This window comes from Platalea leucorodia, assembly GCF_965183815.1.
Source record: "Platalea leucorodia genome assembly, chromosome: 9".
NCBI classification, from domain to species: domain Eukaryota; kingdom Metazoa; phylum Chordata; class Aves; order Pelecaniformes; family Threskiornithidae; genus Platalea; species Platalea leucorodia.
Genome location: NC_138831.1, coordinates 4,697,423 through 4,723,390, shown reverse-complemented (window position 1 = coordinate 4,723,390; position 25,968 = coordinate 4,697,423). Strand labels below are relative to the sequence as shown.

Here is a 25,968-nt window from a genome sequence, read left to right as displayed (position 1 = left end):
GGATGATGAACTCGAGCTCAACTTTTGCAGTGTTCTGGGAAAAGTAGTCTGGAGATCACTGGCAGATGTTTTTTGTCCATTTGTTTGGGTTCTATTTTATTTATTTTCTTTAACTTTTGTGATACAGAGCTGGAGCAATGCATTTCTGGAGATGGGAAAAGAACTGAATATCTGTATTGGGCTTAATGAACTTATGTACAAATTTTCCAAGGGCCTGAGGAGCTTTGGATTTAGTTGAGAAGGTAGGATCCTTCATGGAAACAGTCTCTTGCCTGAAGCGGAGACATGGGAGGAGCCATGGTGGACTCTGTAATTAAGTAGTTTCAGGAAATCATGCAATCTGTTTGTAACAGTATTCAAAACAGGCTTTTTGTTTTCTTGTCCTAGCCTCTCTAGATCTATTTGTCTCTTGTGTTAAAGGCTAAGTGCTTTGAAGATGGGAGCCCACCGCTGTGCTGCTCTCGTGCAGAGCTGACACAGCCATCTCCGACCTGCTGCGGTGGTGCTAAAATAACTCAGGCTGCCCTTAGGGGGATGTGCTGGAGGTTTGGTTGTGTACAGCCTTGCAATCAAACCCAACCCCGTTACTGGTGCAGAAAATGCCAGCGGGTGTGATGCCATGTGGAGCGCCAGCCTGCGGAGAGGTGGGAAGGATTACGTTACTGTCCTCCTCTCATGATGGTACCAGTCCCTGGCCAGGCTGTAGTGGAAACCATGTAATTTGGGAGCTGAACACCAATTCGAGATTCAGAATGGGTGCACAAGGTTATATCTCTTTTCCCCTCCCCTTCTTCTAGTAATGTGACAACTTTTTAAAGGTGATTAGGTGCCTAAAGACAGATAGATGACTATAGTCTGTTTTTGAAGTACATGTCTGCATCTTCAGGCCCTCAGATATCTTTAAACTCCCAGGCCTTGGAGACCAGCTCCCCGGAGGCTGCAGTTTGAATCGTCACTAGCTGCCTGACCCGCTCTCACGTACCCCTGACTGCTCTTTACCTGACTAGAGATAAATGCCTCCCCTGACTTACAGAAATAACTCTCCTCAAAATGGATCAAATCACACTTAGCTTTAGTAATTTGGGTTCCTGCTTCGAACCTCGTGCTTTTATTCTAGCAAAAAATACCGGCTTGCGTTAGCGTGAACAGCTTTTGGTTCTTAATGCTGGTTTAGTATTCATTTCTCTAAACAAGGAGTGCAATTACCCTATGGCAAAATAACTGTCTCCAACTGTCTTTTTTCCATTAAACAAATGGGAGGTTTTACCTCTTGGTCTTCCCACAAGATTAATGCACTTTCTCTGTGGGAACTGTCTTAAAGTGACCCAGGAATCTGAACAACTTGCAGACAGCAAGCCTGATTGTCACAGAATCTTATTTAGCCAATGCCGATTTTTATTAAGAGGTGATCTCTGTTAATAACATAGACTAATAACTCTTCTAAATGAAGAAACCTTCCTTTTTCCCCCCCACAGGCAGGGATAATGAACTCCTAAATCAGTGCTCTTACTGAGGAAGCTTTTTTTTCCCCTCCATTTTAACAGAGGTTGGCTTGAGACCTAACTGATGTCAGGAGATCCTGGTGCCTGAGCTCGCATCCCATTGGGAATTTAACTAAGAAAAGTCACGGTGTTATCGAGATTGGTTTTGCTGCTGGTTGCCACAGAGAAAGAATTTGGCCCAGGACATCTCCACTGGCTCCGTGAAAGGTGGGGGTTGATGGGATGTCTCAGAAAGGCATCAAGTCAACCTTGGTGAGGGTTCACGGACTTGGCAACAAATGGGTCAAACTGTTCTGGAAGCTCAGATTTAGGGAAGTTGTGAATTTCCTAGGAGTTAGGATTGATCTAAGTGTATGTGGCTGACCCCTGCAAATGAGCCATCTGGCTGCTAGACGATTCATGGGCAAACAAGCATCTTGGTTAGAGGAGAGACTCCTGTTTGTACCCTCGGCCAGAAAGCAAGGGTGGGGAGGTAAATTCAACCTTACTATTAGACATAAGAGAATCCACATCAGACACAGCCGTGGGAAATTGGCAGACCAAGTTCTGCTGCTCATGGAGCAACTTGTCTTTTCTATCAGTGCCCTAGTTTTTAATCCAAAAACCCAACAAGACCCAACCGAAAACCACAGAGCGGGTCGGTGGCTATCAGAAGGACAGAGCATGGGGCCTGGCAGACAGGGAGGACGTTGCACAGATCCACTTCTCCCCATGCTCCCAGTTAACTGGGTTTATTCCCTTCCTGTTTGGATTGCAATTATCAACAACTGTTATTCCCCTCTCCTTTCTTGTCTTCTCCCCTAAAGTAGGGGGTAGAGATAGATAATCCCCAAAACATTAAGTGGTGAAAAGGCAGGGAGAAGTGATTGTGCTGGTGGCAGAGCAGGTGACAGGACGTTTTTATGGCTCTGTGGCCATCGCTGCAGCTGAGGTGCCAAATAGCATGTATGAAGCTATACCACCCCATGCTGATTAATCACTTAGAGACTAATCTCTGGCCAGTTTTTGCTGTCCTTGTTGCTGCCAGCACCCCTCTGGTACCTCCCAGTATGATCTGGGGAGGGAGGGGGGGAATGGCTGCACCTCACAGCTGGGGAACCTGGTTTCCCAGGCAGTACATTCAGTGCTGAGATGCTAAGCCAGGGAATGGAGAAAGAAAAAGAAAAAAAAAAAAAAAAAAAAAGCCCTGAGTGAAGCAAGAGCAGGCAATGAAACAGTTCAATTATCCCTTCACCTTTCTTCTTCCCCACTCCCTTCTTTTTTTTTGATCCATCTCCCCCCCCCCCCCCCCCCCCCGCTTTGTCTTATGCACAACAGGGCTCTTCTGGAAACAGATGGTTTCCTACAGAGGCTGAGCCGCCTGCTCCGCTGGGGAGGCAGACTTGGTCTGATCTGGGCCACCTCTTTTGCAGTTGCGGCATTCCCGTGCCGGGCTCTTGCTGCGGGGCTGAGCGGTTTTGCGGGGCGGTAGCTGCTCCTCGCTGCGCTGCCCTGAATCCCGGCTGGGGTTTCCCCTGTGGGGGAGACAGAGGAAGACTCAATCTGCCAATTTTCTTTTATTTAGGTGAAAGTTACTGGAAAATACCCGTGTTTTGCTGACCTCTCCCCCTATCTCATCCTCCCTGGGAAAACCTGTGCCGCTTTCTGTGCTGCCTGTCAAGGGGACGGTGCCACCGACGGGGGTCTTTAGCTCCTGGGTTGTCTTGCCTGGACACCTGGATGCTACTGGCACAATCTCAATTAAACAGGGACAGCATAAAATATTACAGTGCCCCATCTGGAGGTGACACATTGCACTAGAGCCCCCTGAAGTGCCATTGATTGTGGGCCCTGCTGAGAGCTGCCATTAACTGTCTGGCAGCAGGGTGGGATATTGGAGTTTGCCCTGACCTTCCCTTCTTCCTGCCCCTGGTACTTCTGCTAAGCCAGGAGATGTTTTTCCTACTCCTTCATCTGTCAAGTTTGGTTTTGAGGCAATGAGATGGGATTTTCTCTTCTTTTTTGTCACTGTATGAGATGTATACTCCTGTTAAGATACTGTTGCTGCAGGAGAGTTCAGGGCCACGTGTGTAGGGGTAGGGACTTGGGAACCCTTCTCTCCCTGGTGTTAGTAAGACATCAAAATATCAAAAACTATTGTCAAAGAACTTACAGGAACTTTTCCATATTGTCACAGATTCCCATGGGATCAGTATATGGAAAGTGTTGTGCTATCAGTTTTATTGAGCATCTTGTGTACTTGGTGAGCTTTTCTGAAAGCTATAGAGCCAGCATTAACACTGCTGCTTGAAAATCACCAGTTACACAATTTTTTTCTTTGGAAAATCTTTGGCCCACTTGGTGTGAGAGAAAAAGCTTGAAAAATACACCTCTAATGGCTCCAGCACTGATTGCTTGCAAAAAGAACCCGCGCAGGCTTAAAAAACAAAGTTATTTTCCCAATTTTAGGGAGTAGAGAGATTCATGAATTTTCAGTGCTTGGGCTGGTGCCACGATTTGGGCTGACTGAGCAATCAGCCTAGTTACCAGCCTCGCCTCTGAATCAGTGCTGTGCTAGGCGGGAGAAATGACTAAGAGCACAAAGAGAAGGAATTTATTTTTAAAAGAAATGAAGTGCCCCCCCCACCACCACCCCCAAAAAAAAGCTCAGAAGAAAGTGACTTCATTAATACCAGCTTGAGTGGCAGAGCAGGGAATCGGCTGAAAATGAACAAAGAGCCACGCGGCAGGGATGCTAATGCAAGCAAATGCCAATTCGCACTTCGGCAGGCGGCGTGTGGCAGCTTCCTTTCCTGTTCAAACATTTTAGCCAGATAATGAGTGAAAAAACCAAACGTTTTTTGCATAATCAACTGAGTTTGGAAGGGAGAAGCAATAGAGGAAGAGGAGCCGCAGTGCTAATTATTTGCTGGCTGATACGGCTGTCAACGAAGCAGCGCGGGACTGCGGGGGGGGGGGGCGTTGCTAATTGCTGGCAGCGGCTGTAGCTCGGGTTGCTGCTCTTGGCCACTTGGCTGGTGGTGGAAGCGGTTGTTAATGCACGGGCAACCCGGCTGCATGCTGAAATGGAAGCCAAGGCATGTTTGCCAACAAGTATTGGGGTAGGGAGCGTAACCGTTAGCGAACTGGGGTTTCATATCAATATTGATTGGGGTTGTGATGGGGAAATGAAGCACATAAGGGTGCTGGTGGCTGTCTGGTCCAGAGCAGTGTGTTTATGTGAAGCAGATGGTTGACTGCTTTACTTTGCCAGCATATTATGGAGTTGGCTTCGAACCATCTTGTGTGGTTTCCCGGGAATGCAGGGATCCCGTCTGCAGCAGAACGTTGCTGCCTTGAGCATGTTACCTGGGCTTAGAGCTGGCAGCAATGCTCTCACGTGGAAGGCGGCTGCATGCTGGGGTGGTCCTCACCAGCTGCAGTGTCCTGTGTGCCCGAAGGCACGCTGATGCTCCAGTGGCATTGAGAGGCTCCAGCCATGTATGTCCCAGGGTATTTTGCAGGTGCCTTTTGCACACTTACTTCCAGTGCTGAAAAAGCTGAGCTGCTGTTTTGGGGTTCCTCTTCCAATGTGCTGCTGCATTTGGGAAAGAAATAAAGGGAGGTTGTAGCTGCTGGGCTGAGTGGTGTGGGCAGGGAATAGTTAGATCGGCATTGTCCTGTTGCTCCCCTGGGAAACGCCACCTTGCTTTGTACTCCCAAACCATCCCTGGTTTCTGGCTCTGCAGTTCTGCAAGGCATGGGGTGAGAGAGAAGAGGGTAAGGCAGGATATTAGGAAAAACCTTCCAGAGAGAGAAATTGAGATGAATGTGGCCAACAGTGGCAGAGATTGAAAGCTCTGAATCTTTATCGCTATCAAACAGCTACTGAAGAAGAGATGGCATGGGGCTTTGCTTTCTTTTTAAAAAAAAAAAGAAATTGGATGCTGGAACTAAACTGTCCCAAGTAAATTAAACTTCTTTCCAGAGTCATTAAGCCCAGATTAACCTTGACCCTGGCTTCCCCATCACCCAAAGAACCATTGCTATTAAAAATGGAAATTTCATTTTCAAGCCTTCTGCTCTTCGAGTTGAAGCCAGGCTGTACCAGCCCCTATTGGAAATCAATGGCTCGCCTTGGTGCTTGCTGTAATTCTCTAGCCAAGTGCTGCTGCTTTCACTGTCAGCACTGAGTAACGCTGCAAGAGCTTTTTTATCCTATTTGTTCTTCCCCTTATTTTTTGAAAGGCAGAACTTCGCTCCCCTGTTTCACAGAGGTTCTGGATGCTTGGGTATCAAGGTTCAATGTGTTTTGGCAGCAATGGCTTGGCAGAGCTTGGTGATGGTCTAGTGCCAAGTGCTAGTTCTTGCTTCATTAGAAATCTTCAGTTTAGTGGTGATGGAAAAGCATTCAAAGTGATGCAGGAGAAGAGTCCCAGGTCTGGATATCTACGTTGTCCCTCTATGGGCTGAAAAATTTGGGCTGAAAAAATAAATGGTGTTTATTTTTTCAGCTGAAACTTTTTATGCTTGAAAGTGCAGATCTGAGTCACCCAAAACTTCTCACTGAGTTTTGCCAACTTGTGAAGTTACTTCAGCTGGGGCAACAAGAATTAAAACTAGATAATTTTTTTTTTTTGCTTTTTTGCAAATTACTTTAGGTGGAACCTAATTTCATTTTACTTTTAAGAAATGTTCAAGCCCTTGAGCAAAATTCCCCTCCTAGTGGTTAAGTGTAACCCACGTGATTCAATTTACACCACCATTTTTCTGTTTGTGGGGAAAGTGGGCTGCCAGCAAAGTGAACACTGGTTTTGATTTCTCTGTGTACAGACCACTGTCTGGAATGGGGCTGAACAAAAGTTGTTGTTCAGTTTGTACGCAGTGAGACAAAAACTTCTCTGTAACTTAAATATAAGTTACTTAAGGGCTGCGGACAGGAATAAATGGATAAGGTTTTCAGTAACCCATATTTATACTATCATGTACAACTTCTAAACCTTCACAGCTATTGAAAAATTGGGAAGGGCAATCCAGGAATGTGGTCACTGAGAATGGGAGTTATTTGATACTACATGGTTACTAGAAATTATTGATTGAAAAAGCGCTAGCGTTTTAGGAAATGCCATGAAAATAGACATTTTTAGATGGATGGGAATGAAATCTGCAGAAGCATGCTCCCTTCTCTGCCAATAACCTCTATGCCATATAGGAGTCTTCCAATAGGAGAATACAAAGATATTTAAATACTTTAAATTTAAATTTCAACTTATGCTGGATGGTGCATTTACAGTGCATAATACTATTTTCTCTTTCCTCTGACTTTTTTTTTTTTTTTTTAAATCACTTAAGAGAAGGTGCTCTCTGTATTGTACAGCGGCTGGAACAGCAGCAGGAAAATGTGACTTTGAAATAATGGGATCTATAAGAATAGGCAATTTCATTCAAGTATAGTGATTTAGTGCCCTGTTAGTGTCCTGATGTATAACTCCATTTCCAAAGACTGTAAGTTTCTTCACAAGCATAATGACAGGCTTAAAACTTGTGAGACTAATGCCGCAGCTTTCTCTGTCCTCAGCTGTTCCACATAATTACAGGAGTAAGGGAATTTTGTTCTCTCCTAACAGATTAGCTTTAAGAGGAATAAATCAGATAATGTTATTGCCTTCTTGTTTCTTTCCCTCCCTCTCTAAAAAGCAAGATAGCCCACATGGCGCAGTGTAAAGCCAGGGCGGGTAATGTTTTTTCTCGCCTACATCTGTGATACGGATGTGATCCCAATTCCGGTGTCACCAGGACAAACTTTTTAAAGTGCTCTGGTTCTGTTGTTTGTTGCTTTTGGTACTAATTTCAGCTTCTGTGTTTGCTCTGCTCACAGATGATGGCCCTTACTCGAAGGGGAGCAAGGACTCTGGTGGGATGGACGCAGCCCTGGTCTCCAGGAGACAAAGCATCCCAGGTAAAGGAGGGGCTCAGCTCCTGCTCCAAAACATCGGGACATCCATTACACTGTACCTGGCCACCCCTAAAATGGGTAAAACCCCCCAAAACGCCCATTTTGGTGCATCTATCAGCAAGGCTTTTGCTGGAGGGCAGAAATGGATGGTAGTAACTGGTCTCAGTGAGCGGTAGGTTACTGGTGCAATCACAGTCTGGCATGGAGCTGTTGATGGTGGTTCCAGGGAGCCGGGAAAGGACTGGTTCCTGCGCTGGGCTGACACCCACGGAGAAAAAAACAGCAGCAAAGGAGAGAGGGAAGAAGCGCTGCCACATCTGAGCTTGCTGGGTGGGGAGGGAGACTGGCAATGTCTGGCAAGCTTTCCGTTTCCCACGTGTGACTAAGTTTGTTTTGATATTTAGTCAGTCACAGCAGACTTGTGTGAGAGATAAACCTTCCTGTGCAGAAACACCCCCAGGGGCTGAAGAGGGAGTGGAGAAATGGTAGCAAGTTTGCTGCTGTTGGTGCTGGGCTTTGCCTGCCAGCACCACACCAGCAGGTTTGGATGGGCTGCTCATCTCCTTCCTAACAAAGCCCAGGGCTTGATTTTGACTTCTGACCATTAATGACCCAGTCATAGGTTTGGTTTAGTGTGTTGTAGGGGATGGGGAGGAAACGGGGCCATTGCTTCATCATTTGGCAATTTTTCTGGGGGGTATTCCTGTATCCTCTGGGGCTGCTGCAACACATTGCCACCGTATCACAGCCTTGATGGAGAGAGGCTGACTCCCTGCTCAGAAGAGCCAGTCTGTCCAGTGACCCCAGCTCAAGGCATCTCAATGGGGAGAGCAAAATTCAGGTGTGCTCTTCCTGCCCTGGGATGCTTTGAGCAGCAAAATCCAAGCGTATATGCCAATAGAAGAAATCCAAGACTACTCTCATATGGCACTGAAAGACTGTGTCTTGAAGGACCAGATTCTGCTTAACAAGCTGACTTTTACATCTGTGTGTGTCTGTGATAGCAGCAGTAGATTTGTAGAGGCATTGGTCAAAATCCCTTATTGCTTACCTTGATAGATTGATCTCGGGGACTTACCTTTTTCCGGAGCAGTGATTTCTCCTTGAACCCATAACAATGGGTAATTGCACTCTGAGAGTTCTCATTTTGAACACTTATCAAGGATCAAAATTAAACCCCATTGAAGAGCTAATAATCTCTTCTTGCGGCACCATCTGTGTTGATCAGTCATGTCTGTAGTTGAGAGGAAATTTGCAGGATAGTGCCGGATGGTGTTCCTTCCAGCACGACGGGGAGCCCCCACAAAGTTTCTGGCAGCCCCTGGGATCCCGGGTTGGTGAATTGAAAACTGAGTTACTGTAGTTGGCAAGGGATCAAAACTGAGTTTAAAAAGCAGAAGCATTACGGACCTGACGTTTTACAACAAGCTGCCAGTGCCACGTTAAATGGGTGCCCAGCAGTGCCTGAACGCCTTCCAGACCGGCACTAGATTGCAACGAGGTTCCCCACTCGCATTAATCACGCTCATGGATTGTTGTTGGAAGTGCTTTACAAAACGGGTAGTGCGTGGCAGGACTCAAAGTGAGGTGCAGTTTCTGGTGTCGTGGCGGCAGTACACAAGGAGCAAAGGGCTAGTGATGAGGCACCACCGTGCCAAATGACACCGCGTTTTCTCCCAGTGAAAGAGGATGGAGGGGGGAAGCCCTACGCCGGCATGGATCTTCTGTGTCAGTATGTTATTTACGAGGCCCTGCCGTGCTCTGGAAATCGTAGTGTGCAAGAGGTTTCAAATGTTCCCTCTCCAAATAGAGCATCTCATTTAAGCCTGGTGGGGTTTGCTGTGCAAACAACCTCCTGGGCCATTTGCAGCGTGGGTTTTAGTCCGCAGCTGTGGGACTGCTTTGTGCTGCCAATGCCCATCACCACCTTTCCCTGCATGGTCTTTTGAGAAAGGCACCCTGTGTGAGGGAGACTGTTTTCCTCCTGTAAAATTGTGGGAGATTTCAGTACACCAGAGGTAGAGGAGGTGGATGGATAGTGCTGTAGACAAATTCTGCAAAAGCTTCTTAGGGGAGGCTCTGGCAAGGCATGAACGTCATCTGATTTGTCCCAGGGCTAGTCCTCCTTTGAGCAAAGAGTGCGAGTGCCGTCACATGGATTAACATGGAGCTGCCTTTTGCCAAGTCCGCAGAGCTCGGTCTTTCCTTGAGCCGGTGCTGGCTCTCCTGATAACTTATTCCCCTCCTCCAAGGCAAATCCAGAAGCTGGAATAGTTTAGGGATCCTGTTTTTGTAAAACCCAGAGATGAGCTGTAATGGGATCAAAACTGGCATCAGGTTGGGCTTATGTAGGTGCTGGACAAACGAGAGTGTTGTCTTGGACTAAAGGAAGGTAAAATGTACGCTGCCTGCAGCAAACAGAGGAGCAGTGCTGGTGCGGCTGGCGTGGGGTGTGCAGCCCCTAAGCCTGACCCTGCCATACGTATTATGGCTTGCAGTGCATGTGGAACCAGTTGCGTTTTAAAAGTGACTCGTGTCTTCAATTCCAGCTGTAGCTGAGGTGGGCAATATGGAGGAAGTTTAACTTAGACCAGGTGCAGATGGGTGGGGAAACTGCTGTGAATTAATGTTCATGCCTCCCCGCTCCTTCCCCTGCTGATGGCAGGATCCTACCCCCTCTCCATGTTATGTTCTGTATCTCCCAACTGTATTGATGTCTTGTGATATTTTTTTAAATCACAATATTTTAAGAGCCACCCTGTTCTGTCCATCCAGGCAGCCACTGCAGGTCCACAGCATCCTCCTACCTGGTAACTGTGACGGCCTGTCATGCAGCCCTCCTAACACCCATCCCGCTCCTTATCAAACTTAATCCCTGAGGCAGTGTCCCTAGACCACTGCCCAGATCCCATGACCCTGGTTTTGAGTCCTTCCACTGCCCCCAGCACCTTGAAACACAAAGTTTTTGTCCTCTCAGAAGCCCTCGCCCCTCTGCCTTGTCCTGCTTGGTCTTGCCTGCAAGACATGCATGCAATGCTTTCCCTCCACTGCTGCAGATCCACCAGGACACGCTTCTGTTTCACAACTTCATTTTAAATAAACTGAAGCTAATTGTATAAATCATCCCAGGTCTGCTCTCCCACCGGCTGTAGGAAAAGGGTGTCCTTGGGATTGGGAGGAACATGCCTTCCTCTGAGATGTTTGTCCGTGTTCCTCATCTTTCAGAGGAGTTCAGAGGGGTCACCATCGTGGAGCTGATTAAGAAGGAAGGAAGCACCCTTGGGTTAACCATTTCAGGTGGCACGGACAAAGATGGAAAGCCAAGAGTCTCTAATCTGAGGCCGGGAGGATTGGCTGCAAGGTGAGAAACCAAAATGGGGTGCAGATTGCACAGCAGAACTGGAGAGGAATAGTTACATGCTCTAGCTACTGAATGAATATGGTTATAATTAAAATAGTTGGCACCCGACTCCCTTTTTTTCAAGTGCCCCAGAATGCAAAATTGTTGCTTCAGTAAGTAGAACGTCTTCTATTTTGAGTTATTTCCCATGCTCTGTGCAATTATGCTCTGAAATTTTGTGTAGGGATATTTGGGATTCTGTGAAATTAGGCAGCCTTGTCAGGAGAGCTGCATGGTACAATACATCTTGATCAAGCTAAGTGGTTTAATATTGTATCTGTTCTGCATACTGAGTGTGTAAGTAACGTTATTGGCTCCGAAAAGGAATGGGAGAAGAAAGGCTCCAAGAAGCAGAGAAAGGGAAGGAGTAATTGAACAATTTTGCAAAAAACAGGCAAAAGGAAATATGTTTTCTTTTTCCATGCCTTTTTTTTTTTTTTCAGACAGCTGTTGGTATGCTTCTCTTTGACTGATTGCTCTACATGAATGGGAATTGAGCAACAAAAAGAGAGGTTGTGAACACGTATACCGCGATTGTTACTGTATGTACAGATCTGAACGCTTGCCACTAGGAAAGATAGATGGCTTCAATTTTAGCACTTCTCTCTGATAGCAGGCACATGCAATCCGACAGCTAAGATCAGCCCAATGTTGGTGGCTTGTTCAGGAGGTCCCCCAGTTACCAAAGGTTCCCCAGGCACGTCCAGGCTGAGCATAGCAGAGACTTTGTGCTACCGCTAATTTTCTTTTTCTTTTTTCCGCAGAAGCGACCAGCTGAACGTCGGCGACTACATCAAGTCGGTGAATGGCATTAACCTGACCAAGCTGCGGCATGACGAGATCATAAGCCTGCTGAAAAACGTGGGCGAAAGGGTGGTGCTGGAAGTCGAGTATGAGCTTCCGCCAGCCGGTGGGTGCCTCTCCGCTAACGCTACTCTCTTTTCTTGGCTGCTTTTTGTCCTGGGGTACAGATGGGCTTGCTCGTGCATTAGCTGTCATAGCCAAGGCAGCATCCAGGGGCATTTTGATGTTCTGCCTTCATCTGCTCGCGGCGGCGCGGTGGATGCTGCAGAGCTGTGCGCAGTCGGAGCAGAGCGCTTTTTCCAGCACAGTGGGTGCCTGTTCATGCACACCGGTGAGAGATGCCTGATTAGGTCCGTGTTGCCCCGGAGTGACTTGGTAGCACAGGCCAATCTGCCTCCTGATGCTGCTTCAGCTTGTTTTTCTTTTTCCCTTTTGGAGCGTGGCTACAGGAGGTTTTATTCAGTCTTAAGCATGTATTGCCAGATCCTCTTTTCTGAACTGTGGCAAGTGCTGTTATTCCTCAAGATGCTTTGAAAACGTTATGTGTTTTCAGAAGGGAAGCTGAAGCAATCTGCTTTCCAGCTAAGGGGCCCCGGCAGAAGCTGGCAAACCCAACTCACATTAACAGGGCTTGTGTCCTGACGTGGGGTACTCTGTGCTCTTGCCCTCATTTGTTTGCTCTGATTAAAACAAATTCCTCGATACAATTTCTCATCACAGTCTTTCTGTTGTGAAAATGACCTCCGCAGTTATTACTCATTCAGTTACCCAGATCAATCAGAGGATGATTGGGCAGAAGAAATAGAACAACTAAAAATAAGATGACAGGAAAAACAAAACTAATGAAATCTAAATATTTTGCCCCAGACAGGAAGCTATCTTACACTTCATAGCTTTGCTATAGCTGCTGCCTTTACATGAGAAGTATTGAATATATAAATGACCATATAAAGCCCTAAGAAGAAAAAAAAAAAAATCTGAATTAGCTGAATCTCTATCCATCCTCCCCCTCTGTTCTGCTGCGAACGTTGATTAGCTTTTGCATACAACCCTGGTAAGACAAACTGTGGCTCAAGTTTTCCGTGTTCTCATGCTCGCTAGAGATGACAACCCTTAATCTTTCTCCTTAGCTGTGAGCCTGGCTATTGGGAATCTTTTAAGCTGTACTTACCAGCTAAGGAGCAGTGCCAATACCGCATGGCTCAATCAATAGCAGCGATGCAAAATGTCCCCAGCTCTGAATGAGCAGGAAGAGCACACTGAAATAGTGACTTCTCTCCAATGAGATTATTGATGCTGTTTGTGACTAATCCAAACAAAGAGGCACTGCAAAATACAGGGAATTGTCAATTATTGCCTTACTCCAGTTCATTGTGGGCTTTTATCTGCAGTGAGGGTTTGGTATTGCTGTGTGCACCCGCTTCTCTCTCTCTCTCTCTCTTTCCCTGGGCAAAGAGCAGAAATATAGTGCAATTTCATAGCTTGTGCTTATGGGTTTGAATTTTTCTCCCCACTTTGTAATTTCCTGCTTTGGAAGAGACCTTGCAAGTCCAAGTCTAGTTTTCAGGCCACTGTGTCATATCACCTCTTTCATAAATAAACCAAGCCCTGCGTTAACACTAGCTTAGGTTTCCCTGCTCCCCACTGATCTTACGAAAGGCTGTTGCAGAACTTCATGCTTGGATGCTTAGGACAGAAATTGGATGGTTTTCAAACTTACTTGTGGATGCTTTATACCCTTTTCTTGGTGTGTGAGTATCACCCCTTAGCTGGAAGCCTTCCTGTGCCCTGAGCTTTTCCCTTCTGGAGTATTTCTAGGCTGTGTCCCTGTTAGCAGTCTGCACAGCAGCAGGAGCAAAGCGGCTGTGTGGGGGACAGCGTTTTGGGGGTTTATTTGGCCTCGCTGTAGCCTGGTCCCCAGGGCTGCCTGCTTGCAAGGCAGCACCATGCCTCCATTGTACATCTTTTGGGTTAGTTCAAGGGTTAGTTTAACCCTGATTTGGGTGCAGGTTGCAAGCCCTCAGGGTGCTTGGCAGTGGGGACCGTGGGGAGATTCGCTTCAAAAACCCCCTCCTGAGCCAAGGGGAAACGCTAGCGCGGACGAGCCTAGGGGAGCCTTCAGCTCCGCTTTGCCAGGTCGAAGTCAAGCTCTTAGTCTTTTTTCTGGTTATCCTTGTGGCCATTCATTGCACTTGGTTTGAAGGTTAGGAATTGATCTTTTTGGGCTGGACCAGGCTGAAATGCCATGTGCAGTTCTGGATGGAGAAGACTGGGAAATTGTCCCATATTCACTGCAGTAGTTCAATAAACCATTAAATAGCAGGGGATGGCAAGGGACGGAAACAGTTTCTTTCCTTTTCTCTTTACTTTAGTACATTAAATAGTACTGTCTATTTAATATAAAATTACTGAATTGCCCCTAGGATCAGTTTAAAGGATTTACTTAATCTTTTTTTTAAAGTCAAAATATGAGAGGTAAGGGAAAAAAAACCCCAACCTTTTGCACTGAGGATTTGGGATTTTCATTTTCTTTAAGGTCAGCCGGTGACTTGATTCCTTATGCTGCTGCTGTTTTTTTTTTAATAAGTTTCCATCTGTGGCAGAAGCTTCTGGCTTTTGAGTAGTGCTGAATGTATTAAAGCCAGTTGATAAATGAGACAGTTTTACTTGAATGTCAGAGTATGAACCAAGACAAATTTGAGGGGAGATGCACAACACTAAGCTGGTGAAATCATCCTAAAACATGATGGTTGGCTCTGACGAAGGTTCATGCATCCAGGTTGGGCTCTTTTTGCCTCCAAACAGGGAAGATACAATATGGGTATTGGGCTGGACTTTCGTTTCAATGCTGTTTGGATGAGTTTTTTGGTTTTATTTTGCAGGGTGGTGTGGAAAAGGTTTATCTGGGGGTAACTGGGTCTTCCTCTCTTCCTTTAGTGCCAGAGAGCAGCGCTGGCATTATTCCCAAGACCATTGAGGTGTCTCTCTACAAGGAAGGCAACAGCTTTGGCTTCGTGTTGAGAGGTTAGTAGCTTCTCCAGTGAAAAAACGAAGAGGGGACAGTACTGGCAGAAGTGATTTGGGAAGTGGGAGGAGAAAAGATGAATGTCGTAAACTTCAGCTGAGAATTGAAAGCGTGTCCTGGAGAGCATCCCGTGCAGCCTTCAAGGACTGCCGGCTGCCTAATCCAGGGCAGTCTTTTTGCTTTCAGGCTGTGTCAGCTGTTATGTGATAAATGTCTCTCCTTTCTCAGCACTCTCACTCAGACTTTCAAGCCTCCAGTGACTTATGGCTTTCCCGGTTTGATTACAGGGGGAGCCCATGAAGACTGGCACAAGTCCAGACCGCTGGTGCTCACCTACGTGAGGCCGGGTGGCCCAGCAGACAGGTGATGCTCGTGTTGCACCTCCAGCATTTGCTTTCACAGGACAGACCAGCAGCTCTCACCATGCTCTTGGACGTGTGTCCTTCTTGTCCTCCTTGCTGGTGCCTCCCCAAGGCTTCTCGCGCTGGTGGTGTGGGACCTGTGGTGTACGGGGAGGATGGGTCTGGTGCTCATAGGCTGACCCATGTTATGGTTATAAGCAGACACTCCGCTTCCAGAGGCAGCCACTTAATTAACCCTCTGCAGATGCAGAGCTGATGCTGTGTGAGAAAGCAGGAGGCAATCTTATCTATTCTCATGCTGCTAATTTAATATGATGGGCCTGGTACTATAAATAACCCGAACTATTGTCCCAAGGAGTGTTTAGTTCCTACAGGATCAAAGTAATTGACTTTTTTTAATATATATTTATACACACACACACACATATATGTATACACACACACAAAATATGTAAGTATATTAAATATCTATACAAAATGTAGGTAGATGTATAAATATATATAGAAAGTATATCTAAACATAAATAAATACATATACACAAAAAAACCTTTTGCCTGTGGCTTCCTACAGGGAAGGGTCCTTGAAAATTGGGGACAGGCTGCTGAGCGTTGATGGGATCCCTCTGCACAGCATGACCCACGCTGACGCCCTCAACATCCTGCGGCAGTGCAGCCAGGAGGCACTCTTCCAGATCGAGTATGATGTGACCATCATGGGTAAGGCCAAGATGGTTGCGGTGGCATTTTCTCTAACTGCCTGGAAAGTATGTGAGACTAGACACAGTAACCGGGATACTTGGTTTCAGTGGAAAAATTGCTGAGCAATGTGCTGCCAACATGGGTCTAGGGGGCAGAGTTCAAAGCCAACTTAGTTGAATGCATTTGAAATGCCCTTATCCAAAGATGTGTCTCAATGGGAATGATGACTGGTTTTAGAGGAGGGGGAAAAAGGGGATTTTCTAATGTAGGCAAAGAGGGCATGGGAGAAGTTGGAGTTAAAGGGGGCTGGAGCGCTCTGCCAGCACTGCAAACGCTATTAAATGTGTGCAGGGGAGTGAGCTGCAAGCAGGCAGAGACTTGATGTGGCTGTGGCTTCAGTTCTGAATTTTGACCCTGCTTAATTCTGGAGCTATTCCCTTTCTTAGAAACATTAGTTCAGATCTGCTTCTGAAATAAATGAGGGGTGATCAGCTGATTGACCCCAAATAAGACAGAATTTATTGGAGGGCAGAGGATGGGTATTTCTAAAAACTGTTCTACACAGTAGATATTAAGTTTGAGGGTTTGGAGGGTTGGTGGTTTTTTTTTTTTTTCATTTGATTTTCAGTTTCAAGGCCTGGGAAAGGGTTTATTATTAGCTACTGTAAAGTCATTTTGAGCTGGCTTTGTGACACACAGCTGTTACTGCAGGGAGCATCGTTAATGAGTTTAAGGTTACCACAGAGTCCGAAGCTGTGTTGGTTCTGGAAGCTCATTGAGCTGTGCGTTAGATTTTGGTGTTGCATATACGTCTCCAGAGGGGTTTCTGCCTCCACTGGAGTCACAAGCTGGACTAGGTTGGAGTCTTTTCTGCAAATCTCGCAAACGAGAGCACGTCTGGCCTAGGATCCAGTGAGGAATAGGAGACTGTGATATCAGGTTGTTTTCGGATTTGTCAGTGAGGAGGGAAATAAAACAGATCTGCAGCTGAGAGAGTTTAATACCATGCCATCCCGGAGGAAAGAGAGCTGAGAACACCAGAGCCCGCTCCATCCAACGTGCAAGGGGGTTGCATCAGGATAAGGGAGCTCCTCGTGCCAGCCCTGAGGGCTTTCTGCTTCCTTTTGAGTCTCCTTCTCCCAGGCTTTCCCCTTCCTTTCAGCAGAAACTCCACAAGCGTGGACATACTGGGTCTCCCCTGGGGAACTGTGAGCCACGCAGACACGTACTCCACTGGAAGGAAAACCCGATGCCTCGGCAGTTGCCTGCACGCTGCCTGGCTTCTGCCATTGCTACAGGAGCAGCTTCTCTTTAGAAATTGGCTGGTATTCATGGAAAAGAGGAAACGCTTAAATGATGGAAAACAGAAACTACCCAAACCCTATTTTCTGTCTTTCCCGCATGATTGTGATTGTGGTACCTCTGCATCAGTCAGTAAGGGATGTCCGTTCCCCTCCTCGCAGGCTGGCTGGGCTGGCAGCCCTGCCCGGGGAGGGGACAGGAGGAGTTAAGGAGGGATTTTGCACAGGGCCGTCAGGTCCGAACAATTAATGGTGTGTGGGAAATGGGCTTTTTTTGGTTTTGTTGTTTGTACAGTCCCTTGGCGCCTATGTTGCGGAAAGCTGGTTGTTTTAAAAACTGACTTGGAGCAAAAATAGCCATGAAGGTGCCTTGGTATTTCTTCTTGAGTAACTCTCCCACCTAAAACTGTTAGGGTTGAGTGAACACAGAGTGATGATGGGGTTTTATGCAGTGATTCTCCATCTTGTTTTGCTATACAGTGGGCCACAGCCAGATACTTCCCAAGATGTAAAAACAACCCCTTTCTTAGATAATTTCTGCGTAGAGGGTGCTTCTCCCCAACCCTGTAAAGGGATATCCTTGCCCTGCTTTCTTTTAAGGCAAGATGATGCAGAACATGTAGCTTAAAACAATCTCTGCAGACAGCTTTGCCAGGCAACAGCTAATAACTGCACCAGGAGATGAGTACGTCATCCCCAAATCACAACTATTACAGACATTCTCTTTACCAGCCACGGGAAGATGATGAGGGAAGGGAAGAGCAGGTGCTGGAAGCAGGGTGAGGACGTTATTAGCCTGAAGGCAGCACTCTTAATTCCCGTTTTGAAAACTTGGTGAAGGGGCTGGAGGGACATGTGGCCACACGATTCACTTGCTTCATTCTAAGAGCTGGGAATACCACCATGAAGTGGTGCTTGGCCTGTTTATCCCCAGGGAAAACAGAGTTTTTGCATCACTCTCGCTCTCTGCTGCAGCCATACACGCTGGGGTGGTGTGGGCTGACCCTCGAGGAGGGAAAGTTGTTTTTCTGCATCTGTCCTTGGTGAGAGACCAAGGCTGCTGTGGGGGAGTGTTGAATCATGGTGTTCCCCAGCTGGCTGCATGGTTTCCCAGCCAAAATTGTGTGCTGAGGATGAGCTGCATGGGGCCAGCCCAGCTCTCGGTGTGAGGGACGCGGCAGTTGCTTGCCGCCACCACCACCGAGCATCCCCCGGCTGTCAGGCTTTCACCGGGGAGGCCAGCGTAGGACGGGGCCCGGCAGGCTTTTAATCAAATTGGCTGAGATTTCTCAAGGCCACCGAAGGAATTAAATTAATCTGCTGTTCCCATTTAAAAGGAGCGTGAACTGGGCATGCACCTCCCTTGAGCATCAGGAAAATCTCTGCCCTTTGCTGATGCCAGATAAACATTGCAATAAACAGATGCTTTCCTGTGGTGACACTCTATCTTATGGGCCTTTTAAAAAGGGGGGGAAAAAAGGAAAAAAAAAACCAAACCAACAAATAAACTGGTCAGCCAGAAACCAGTGGCATTTGAATAGTTACTCTGTAAATAAGCTGTGTGTGCCATGACACGAGGCACTGGGCTGCAAGCCTTGAGGGTTGACTCTTGGAGGGGGGAAGCTCTCTGCCAGAGATGGTGAATGAGCAAATGGTTTGCTGTGTCCTTCTCCTCCTCTCCCTTCCCTTGGCTGCCCCTCTGCCCGTTTGTTTTTTAGACTGGAGATTTTTAGGCCTGCGGGGCTCTCCTGCTGATGGAGTGGAGGGCTGGTAGTGTCCCACAAATGGGTGACTGCTTGGCATCTGCTGAGTGGTGGCAGGGGGTAGGGCCTGAAATGGAGCCTGTGAAGTTGGGAGGGATCACGAATTGCTGGGCTGTGTCAGAAAGGGGGCAGCTCCCTGGTTTGGTTCTTCTAGAAGTTTTTGTTTTGTTTTGTTTGCATTTGCAAGGGGATTGCCTCCTCTCTTCTCCTCTCTTCTCCTCTCTTCTCCTCTCTTCTCTCTTCTCCTCTCTTCTCCTCTCTTCTCCTCTCTTCTCCTCCTTCCCCTTTTCCTTTTCCCTCCTCTCCCCCAAAGTGCATTACAGCAGGGAAAAAAAATCTCCTCTACCGTGGCACACCTCACTTATGCCCCAGGCAAGGGCTCAGAACGCTTTCCAGCCTGGTTACAACAGCGTTCCTCCTTAGGGAGGTGAGCAAAGCCAGGTGGGGCTCAAGGAAATCTAGCACAAGAAGGGAAAAAACCCCACAGTATTTCCTCCAAAATAAGCTGTTGAAAGATCTTTAAGAAAACACCAGCCAACCCCCAGCTTTGTGTGGTGGGGTAACCAGCTCTCCTGTACCTTTGGCACTGGGGTGTGTGACTGCCTGGAGCAGACTCTGCTTCCCTTGTATCCATCACGATATTGGTGAGCACCCCTCAAGGGTACGGGTGGGAGTGGGTTTTACACAGCCCTTGTGTCCTCCTGGGGTCAGCCAGGTAGACAGGGCGATGGGATTTGCTGTACTTGAGCAAGTTTTGGTAGGCTTTCCTCTTTCTGTTTTGGTGGAGAAGATCAGAGGGTTGATTAGATCTGTAGTGAGTCACCTGATAGCTGCTGAATTTCCACTTGAACATTTTGAAGTGGCTGGAATTTGGGTTCGGAAATAAAAATGCAGGTAGGATTTGAGGGCAGATGTTAACTGAGCTCCTGGGACTGATTCAGGCCAGAGCTGCTGATACTGAATTTTAACAGGGTCCTATCTAATTTATTTATCCTATTCATTTAGTCAGCGTCACCTAAAAAGAGCAGATGTCTTCAAAAAGGTAGAAGGCTTAAGGGTTTATTTGGTTACTAAAAATACCGTTTCTGAAGATGGATGAAGATAGCATACGTACTTTCCCCCAGCAATGTCAGGAGAAGTAACATCATTCATCCAGCAACAGGGAATGGGAGAGGGATCCTCTTCTGGACCATTTGACTACCCACTAAACAAACGCATATTTTGGACAAGTTGTGTGACAACTGTGCCTCAGTTTCCCAATCTGTAAAATGGTACCATCCTCCTGGGAAGCACAATTCATTGCTTGCAAAACACTTTCAAACCCTTATGTGAAAATCTGCATGGCCATGCAAGGCAGCATACGCATATGTGGTTTTTCGGTTCCTCGGTAACAAAACCCTAGAGAAATGATGCAAGCTGCTGTATCCATATTAAACTCAGTGTCACTGGCCTCAGTGATGCTTGTTCTGCAGCAGTGTGATTTTTGGCCCTCAGTACATGGTGAGCGGCATTTGAGTTGAATATCTCATGAATGCTGAGTCTCCAGAACAACTGCTTAGAGTCTCTCAGCTTGCGAGGAAGGATCTTGCTTTCAGTAAGGTGAGATTTGCTGTGAAATGCAGGAGAGCTGCGGATGCCTTTTCCACAGATGCTAGGTGAGGTTGCAGCTGTGTGTAATGGTGCAAAAACACCTCGTGCCACAGCAGCAACGCGAATTGACTCCCTGCAGTAAGGTTATTGCATGGCCTGCCCTGGCCTCTCCGTGTTTCTTTTTAAATTAGCTGGGGTCTAATAGCCCCATGTTAATCACGCCTCACAAATATCGCTAAATTGCAGACTCCTGACCTTTGATTTGAGCCAAATATTTCCCTAGAATAATTAATAGAGGCTTGGTTGGTATTTCCCCAACAAATGCCTCTATAAAAGGGATTTGGAGCTATGCTACCGGAGATGAGAATTAAAAGGGATGGTGGGGTGGCCTGTGCTGGGTGCAGCAGGAGGAGGGACCGTGGGCTGGAGGCAGGACTATGATTTCCTACAGTCTTATTGATACCTAGGTCCTGGCATGGGAGAAGGTACCCAAAGCCCTTTCTTCTCATCATTGTGCTGAGACCCACCCTGGGAAACACTTGGCAAAGCTGAGAAGCTTGGATGCTGGGTAAAACCGAGAGGAGTAGGTACCTTCCTTGCAAATAACGGTCCAGCAAGCTTTTTACCATGGGTTTTTTTTTTTTCCTATCTCCTTCCATTCTGCTGGAGAAATATAAGTTTCTGTCCCTCTTCAGAGGAAATGTGCTGGACACACACGGACTGCAAAACCAACACAGAGCTGGTGTTTGCTCTAGGAAGAGATCTTCAGTCTTTTGGTGCTTCCTTTGCTAATGAAGGCTTAAGTGCACCTTCCACAGGCTTTAGCTGGTGCTTTGTGTATCTTTTGAATGGGGCTGTGCTTTTTGCCGGAGCCTGCAGGTCTCCCCAGTGGTCCTTTTCAACAGGGAATAAACAAGCCTGCACAACCTTTAACATGGCTCATTCCTCCTCCTTCCTCCTCTGGGAAAAAGGGCTCTGCGAGTAGACCAGAGCCTGAACATCCCCTGGCTGATCCCCAGAGGAAATTTCCAAGGGAAATTTCTGTCTTCAGAGTCTCAGCATCTTCAGCAAATCTCAGGAAAGACCTCGCTGCAGCTTAGCTTCCGAGATTTGCATCAGTGCTTCTGTTTATCAGAGAGTAAGAATGAGCTGTGCATCAAGTTTTGGAGCCAAGTAGCATCAGCATTTTTAGTGGAGCATAGCTTTGGAAGAGAAAAGCCTTACTATGAATAATGAAGGGCTGAGGAGGCATCTAGCTCTCCGAGGGCTCTGCTGGCCTTTCCTTCGAAGCGGATGGCTGCGTTTCCGTGAAGTGCCCTTTTGGGGGGGGTCAAACTACACATGGGGTGCTGGTTGTGGGTTGTGTGGTGGTGATGACACATTTGTGAATCCAGCCTTTTTACAATGGCTTTAGGTAATCTGGAAGGAAATGTGTGTAATAGAGGTGGAAGGAATTTCTGTCTAATCAGCCAGAGACACAGGCTTTCTTTTTCCTCCCCCTTCCTCAGAAGAGATGAATAGGTATGGTGCAGGCTTATGCTAACAGGTGCAATTTCGTAGGAGGTTCATAGTCTCACTTACAGCATCTATTAAGCTTATTGCAGAAATGCATCTTTTAAACATGAATTCCCCCTGTATTGTCTGATGAGAGAGAGAGGAGGCGTTTGTAAGCATGCAGGTAGGTAGCGCTGTGTCTCAGCTCCCACTGTCACGCTGGAGGAGCTGAAACGAGCAGTTGAGGCGATATTTTGAAGCACACGGGAGCTGACTGGCTTGTGTGCTGGTCATCAGCACACAAGACTTCTGAGTACTTCAGAAAGTGGGATCCTGTTTCTTTGTCCCTTTTTTTCTTTGGGAAGAAGCCTATAACAGTGATGCCTTTCTGATCTTTTTTTTTATGCTTTTCATACTGTTGATGTGTGTGCTGCACAGCCTTTGGGCAATCTCTTCCTTGATGTTGCTATTTAACCCCAAGAAAAGAGGCAGGGGGGTTGTTTCCATGAGTGAATTGTAATATCTGTTCACTTCATTTTCATATATATTTTGTGCAGAAGCAATTTTGCTTCTTGAGTTTACTACTTTGTTAAGTTACTGCGTGATACAGACTGCAGGATGTCCAAACTACAGGTTTGCTGATACACACGGCAAGTCAGCACTATTGGCCAACCCCCTGCATTTAGAAATGGAAAAGGCTGTATCAGAAGTGGCTTCAGATGCTCTCTTGTTTTGCAGATACTGTAGCAAATGCTTCAGGTCCGTTATTAGTTGAAATAGCAAAGACTCCGGGGTCTACGCTAGGAATCACGCTGACGACAACCACGCACCGGAACAAGCAGGTCATCGTCATCGACAAGATCAAGCCAGCCAGTGTGGTGGACAGGTACCGATCCAAACAGGCTGCTCCTAGCTCTACTTTTCCTTTCTCTGCTGCTTTTTTGTCCCCTTGTTATTTATATACTATTCTTCCCTGCCTCACCTTGAAATGGCCATGTCCACATGTTCTCAGCACCAAGCGTGCTAAAAATATCTGACCTAACACCAGTGGACACTCCTCACTGGGAATGCATGTAACTCAGTGCATGTGAAAGCTGAGCTCTGTTTTAAAAACCTCAGATCTGACTGCCCTGGAGCTGTGGAATGGCAAACACCAATTCTGGAGACTTCTGGCTAGAGCCTTTTTCTGATGGGCAAGTCAGCTAGTCACCCTTTACATGGGGATGGAGAAAGACAGACCATGATGCAGCCCTAGCTGTGGTTAGTTGTGTTGCTGAGCTGAACTGCTGGCTCGTAGGACTTAATTACACAGCTGGGTGAGCCCTCAGCCATCCAGACTAGCTATGAGTGGGCACCATTAAAAACTTAAAAGGTCTTTCCCAAGCCACCAGCAGCACTGACTCAAGCATGAACCATCTTAGTTGGTATTTTGGGCAACGCTTGAACCTAAGGTTCAAATTGGAAGTAAAAAAAATGAGATATGAAAAAAATTTCACATGAATTCACACAATAATTCACAGTTGGATTTTGTATGTTTCTGCTCCCAACTGTAAGTACATGGATTTTGGCCATGTGTATAATTGCCTCTCTTGCTGTTTCCTTTGCAGATGTGGTGCGTTGCATGTTGGCGACCATATTCTCTCCATTGATGGCACGAGCACAGAGCACTGCTCCTTATTAGAGGCAACTCAGCTTTTAGCTGCCACTTCGGAAAATGTCAAGCTGGAGATATTACCTGTTCACCAAAGCAGGCTGCCTTTGAAGCCTCCAGAAACAGGTGTGTCCTCCGTGCAAACACTGTTGGTTGCCATCAAAACTCACTTGAGGTCCCTACTGGGCTTCTTGCTGCTTTTGAATGCTGGCAACAGACTCCAGAGAGACATCTGTGGAGGGAAAAAAATGATGTTTTGATGAAATGCATGTGATTAGATGATGTTCTTCAAGGATGTGAATGGGGAAAAAAAGGTAACATCTGTGCTTGAATGGGGAAATTGGAGTTGGGAATCCCAGGGTTTTGCAGTGCTGAGTGCTGTGCAAGCCGCTTCCTTAGTACCTCAGATAAGAGACTTTAATGGAGAGGGAGGAAAACAACCTTGGTGCTGGCAAATGTATTTCCAAGCTGAGTTTTCATTTGCTGATGCCTGGTAAGGCTTTGTAAAGGACGTGTCGGTAGCTAAGCAGGATCCTGCTGGACTTCCTTAGGAAACAAAGCTGTAGCACAAGCGTTCATCTTCTGGACCAGCCTGTTTGAGTGGCCGCTGTGTCTGAGCAGCAGGAGTAGAGTGAATGCACCTGTAGCTGCTGCTTTCCACCACCCTCCACCAAAGAAATACTGGTGAAAAAAAAATTATCTCCAGGCCCAAAATGCCTGTAAACATCATTTGGATTTCACCCTGATGAGCAGCCTTGTTGCCCACCTTTAGTTTCTCCTTCCACATAAGAGGCTGACTCAGGCTCTCATATAAACTTCATTGTGAACATACTAGTAGTTTTGTTGCAACTCTTGCCCGCAGTTTTGTTACAGTCCGTACTGTTGGTCTTGTAATTCAGGTGTTTCAGGTGTGACTGTTCAGTACCAGCCCCTTTTACAACGATTTTCAATCACTTGTCCCTCAGGAACATGCATTTTAATAATACTGGTGCACAGTGGCCCCGGCACAGCTCTTCTTTCCATTCTCTTCTAGGATGATTTGGGGAAAGGAAGAAAATACCTGTGTTGTCTTCTTTAACATGATGTGGTGAAACATAAAATCTAATAACATCTCCATGTCTAGAAATAAATCTCTTACATGTCCAGTCCAATTTATGCAGAATTAAAGCATTTTAACAAAGGAGATGGATGACTTGACCTTTGTGCCCAAGAAAAAATGGAAAGCTATAATCCTTTTTCAATGGCTGTTAAAATGAACTATTCTCCTCCTTCCATTAGTGCCCTTGTCCTCATCTCCTTTCAGAGTATATGCATTCAGCAGCAGCTCAGGAGAAGGAGGATCTGTGGAAGAACAGCTCGGTGTGTTCAGAGCCTGTTTACCCAAACCTCCATACATCAGATCAGTTTGCCGTGGCAAAAATACAGAACGCAAACTTGGGAGAATAATTGCAACACATGAATATGAAAAATAAGGCATATAACAATCGTTCCTACTTTTGATTAAACTCTTAAACATGTGAAGGGAAGGATGCTGCTCATCCACACGGCTGTTAGGAGGCAGAGGTGTGTGGTTGGAGACCAGTGCTTGGGCTTGCACCTTCACCAGTGCTGATGGGGATGGGAAAGGGAGGTGGTGGGGAGAGGAAGGAGAGCGCTTTGGGCAAGAGGAGCAGCTCACAAAGCAGTGCTCCTCAGTGGCGCAACCAGCCACGGCACCGTGCAAGCCCATGGTGAGCAGCTGAGGAACCACACCAAAGTTGACAAACTGCATTTGGACCTGGGAGAGATGCTGCTTTCTGCTCCAGATGCCGACTGCCAGCTCCGCAGGCTGCTTTTTCTGAGTTTAGGGAAACGGGCAGTAAGCAAAAATGGGCCATGCAGAAGCAAACTGTCGTGGTTGGCAAGAGAGTGAAGCCTGGGGAAAGCAGCTGAGGAGAGGAGACCGTGCAGACGCATCCCCGTTCAGCACTTGCATTACTGAGTCCTTCCAGCGTGTGCCTGCATGGGGCTTGTCATTATATTTTTTAAATGTGGCTCCTCATGCAGTCGAAATCCAGTTATTGAGAGGGTGGAGAGGGATCTGAAGCTGCAGCTGCCATGCAAATATATGGTCTAACGCTGAAGCATGGGATTTGTCAAACTGAGTTTGCTTTCTCTGTGGCTCTGGAGGCATTTGGAGAATTTGTGGGAGGATTACGCCCTGCTCACAAGATCAGCGGGAATGGATGGTGCCCAGGAGTGGTGCTGGGATGGATGGGTTTCCTCAGGCAGGGATGATGTGCGAAAGCTTGGGGAAGGCCATTGTAGGTTTTTATCATAGAATTGTCCAAAATCCCTTCTCTTCCCCAATACACTGACAGCTGAGTTTCAAAGGCACTTTTTTCTGTTGTCAGATATGAGCTAAGAATTTATAGACAAATGGGAGAGTTTTAATTACTATAA

At 46.7% G+C, this 25,968-nt stretch overlaps 1 protein-coding gene across 1 annotated transcript in view; it reads left to right on the top strand.

The window, feature by feature from the left end:
• GRIP2 (glutamate receptor interacting protein 2) overlaps nucleotides 1-25,968 on the top strand; it is a gene marked incomplete at both ends in the record, with an annotated part of 287,551 nt that overhangs the window by 219,997 nt on the left and 41,586 nt on the right. The window contains 8 exons of the mRNA XM_082321071.1: nucleotides 7,360-7,440; nucleotides 10,663-10,798; nucleotides 11,602-11,747; nucleotides 14,579-14,665; nucleotides 14,954-15,029; nucleotides 15,600-15,745; nucleotides 22,614-22,761; nucleotides 23,483-23,652. Coding sequence (XP_082177197.1) covers nucleotides 7,360-7,440; nucleotides 10,663-10,798; nucleotides 11,602-11,747; nucleotides 14,579-14,665; nucleotides 14,954-15,029; nucleotides 15,600-15,745; nucleotides 22,614-22,761; nucleotides 23,483-23,652 — 990 coding nt within the window. The remainder of the gene's footprint in view (nucleotides 1-7,359; nucleotides 7,441-10,662; nucleotides 10,799-11,601; nucleotides 11,748-14,578; nucleotides 14,666-14,953; nucleotides 15,030-15,599; nucleotides 15,746-22,613; nucleotides 22,762-23,482; nucleotides 23,653-25,968) is intronic.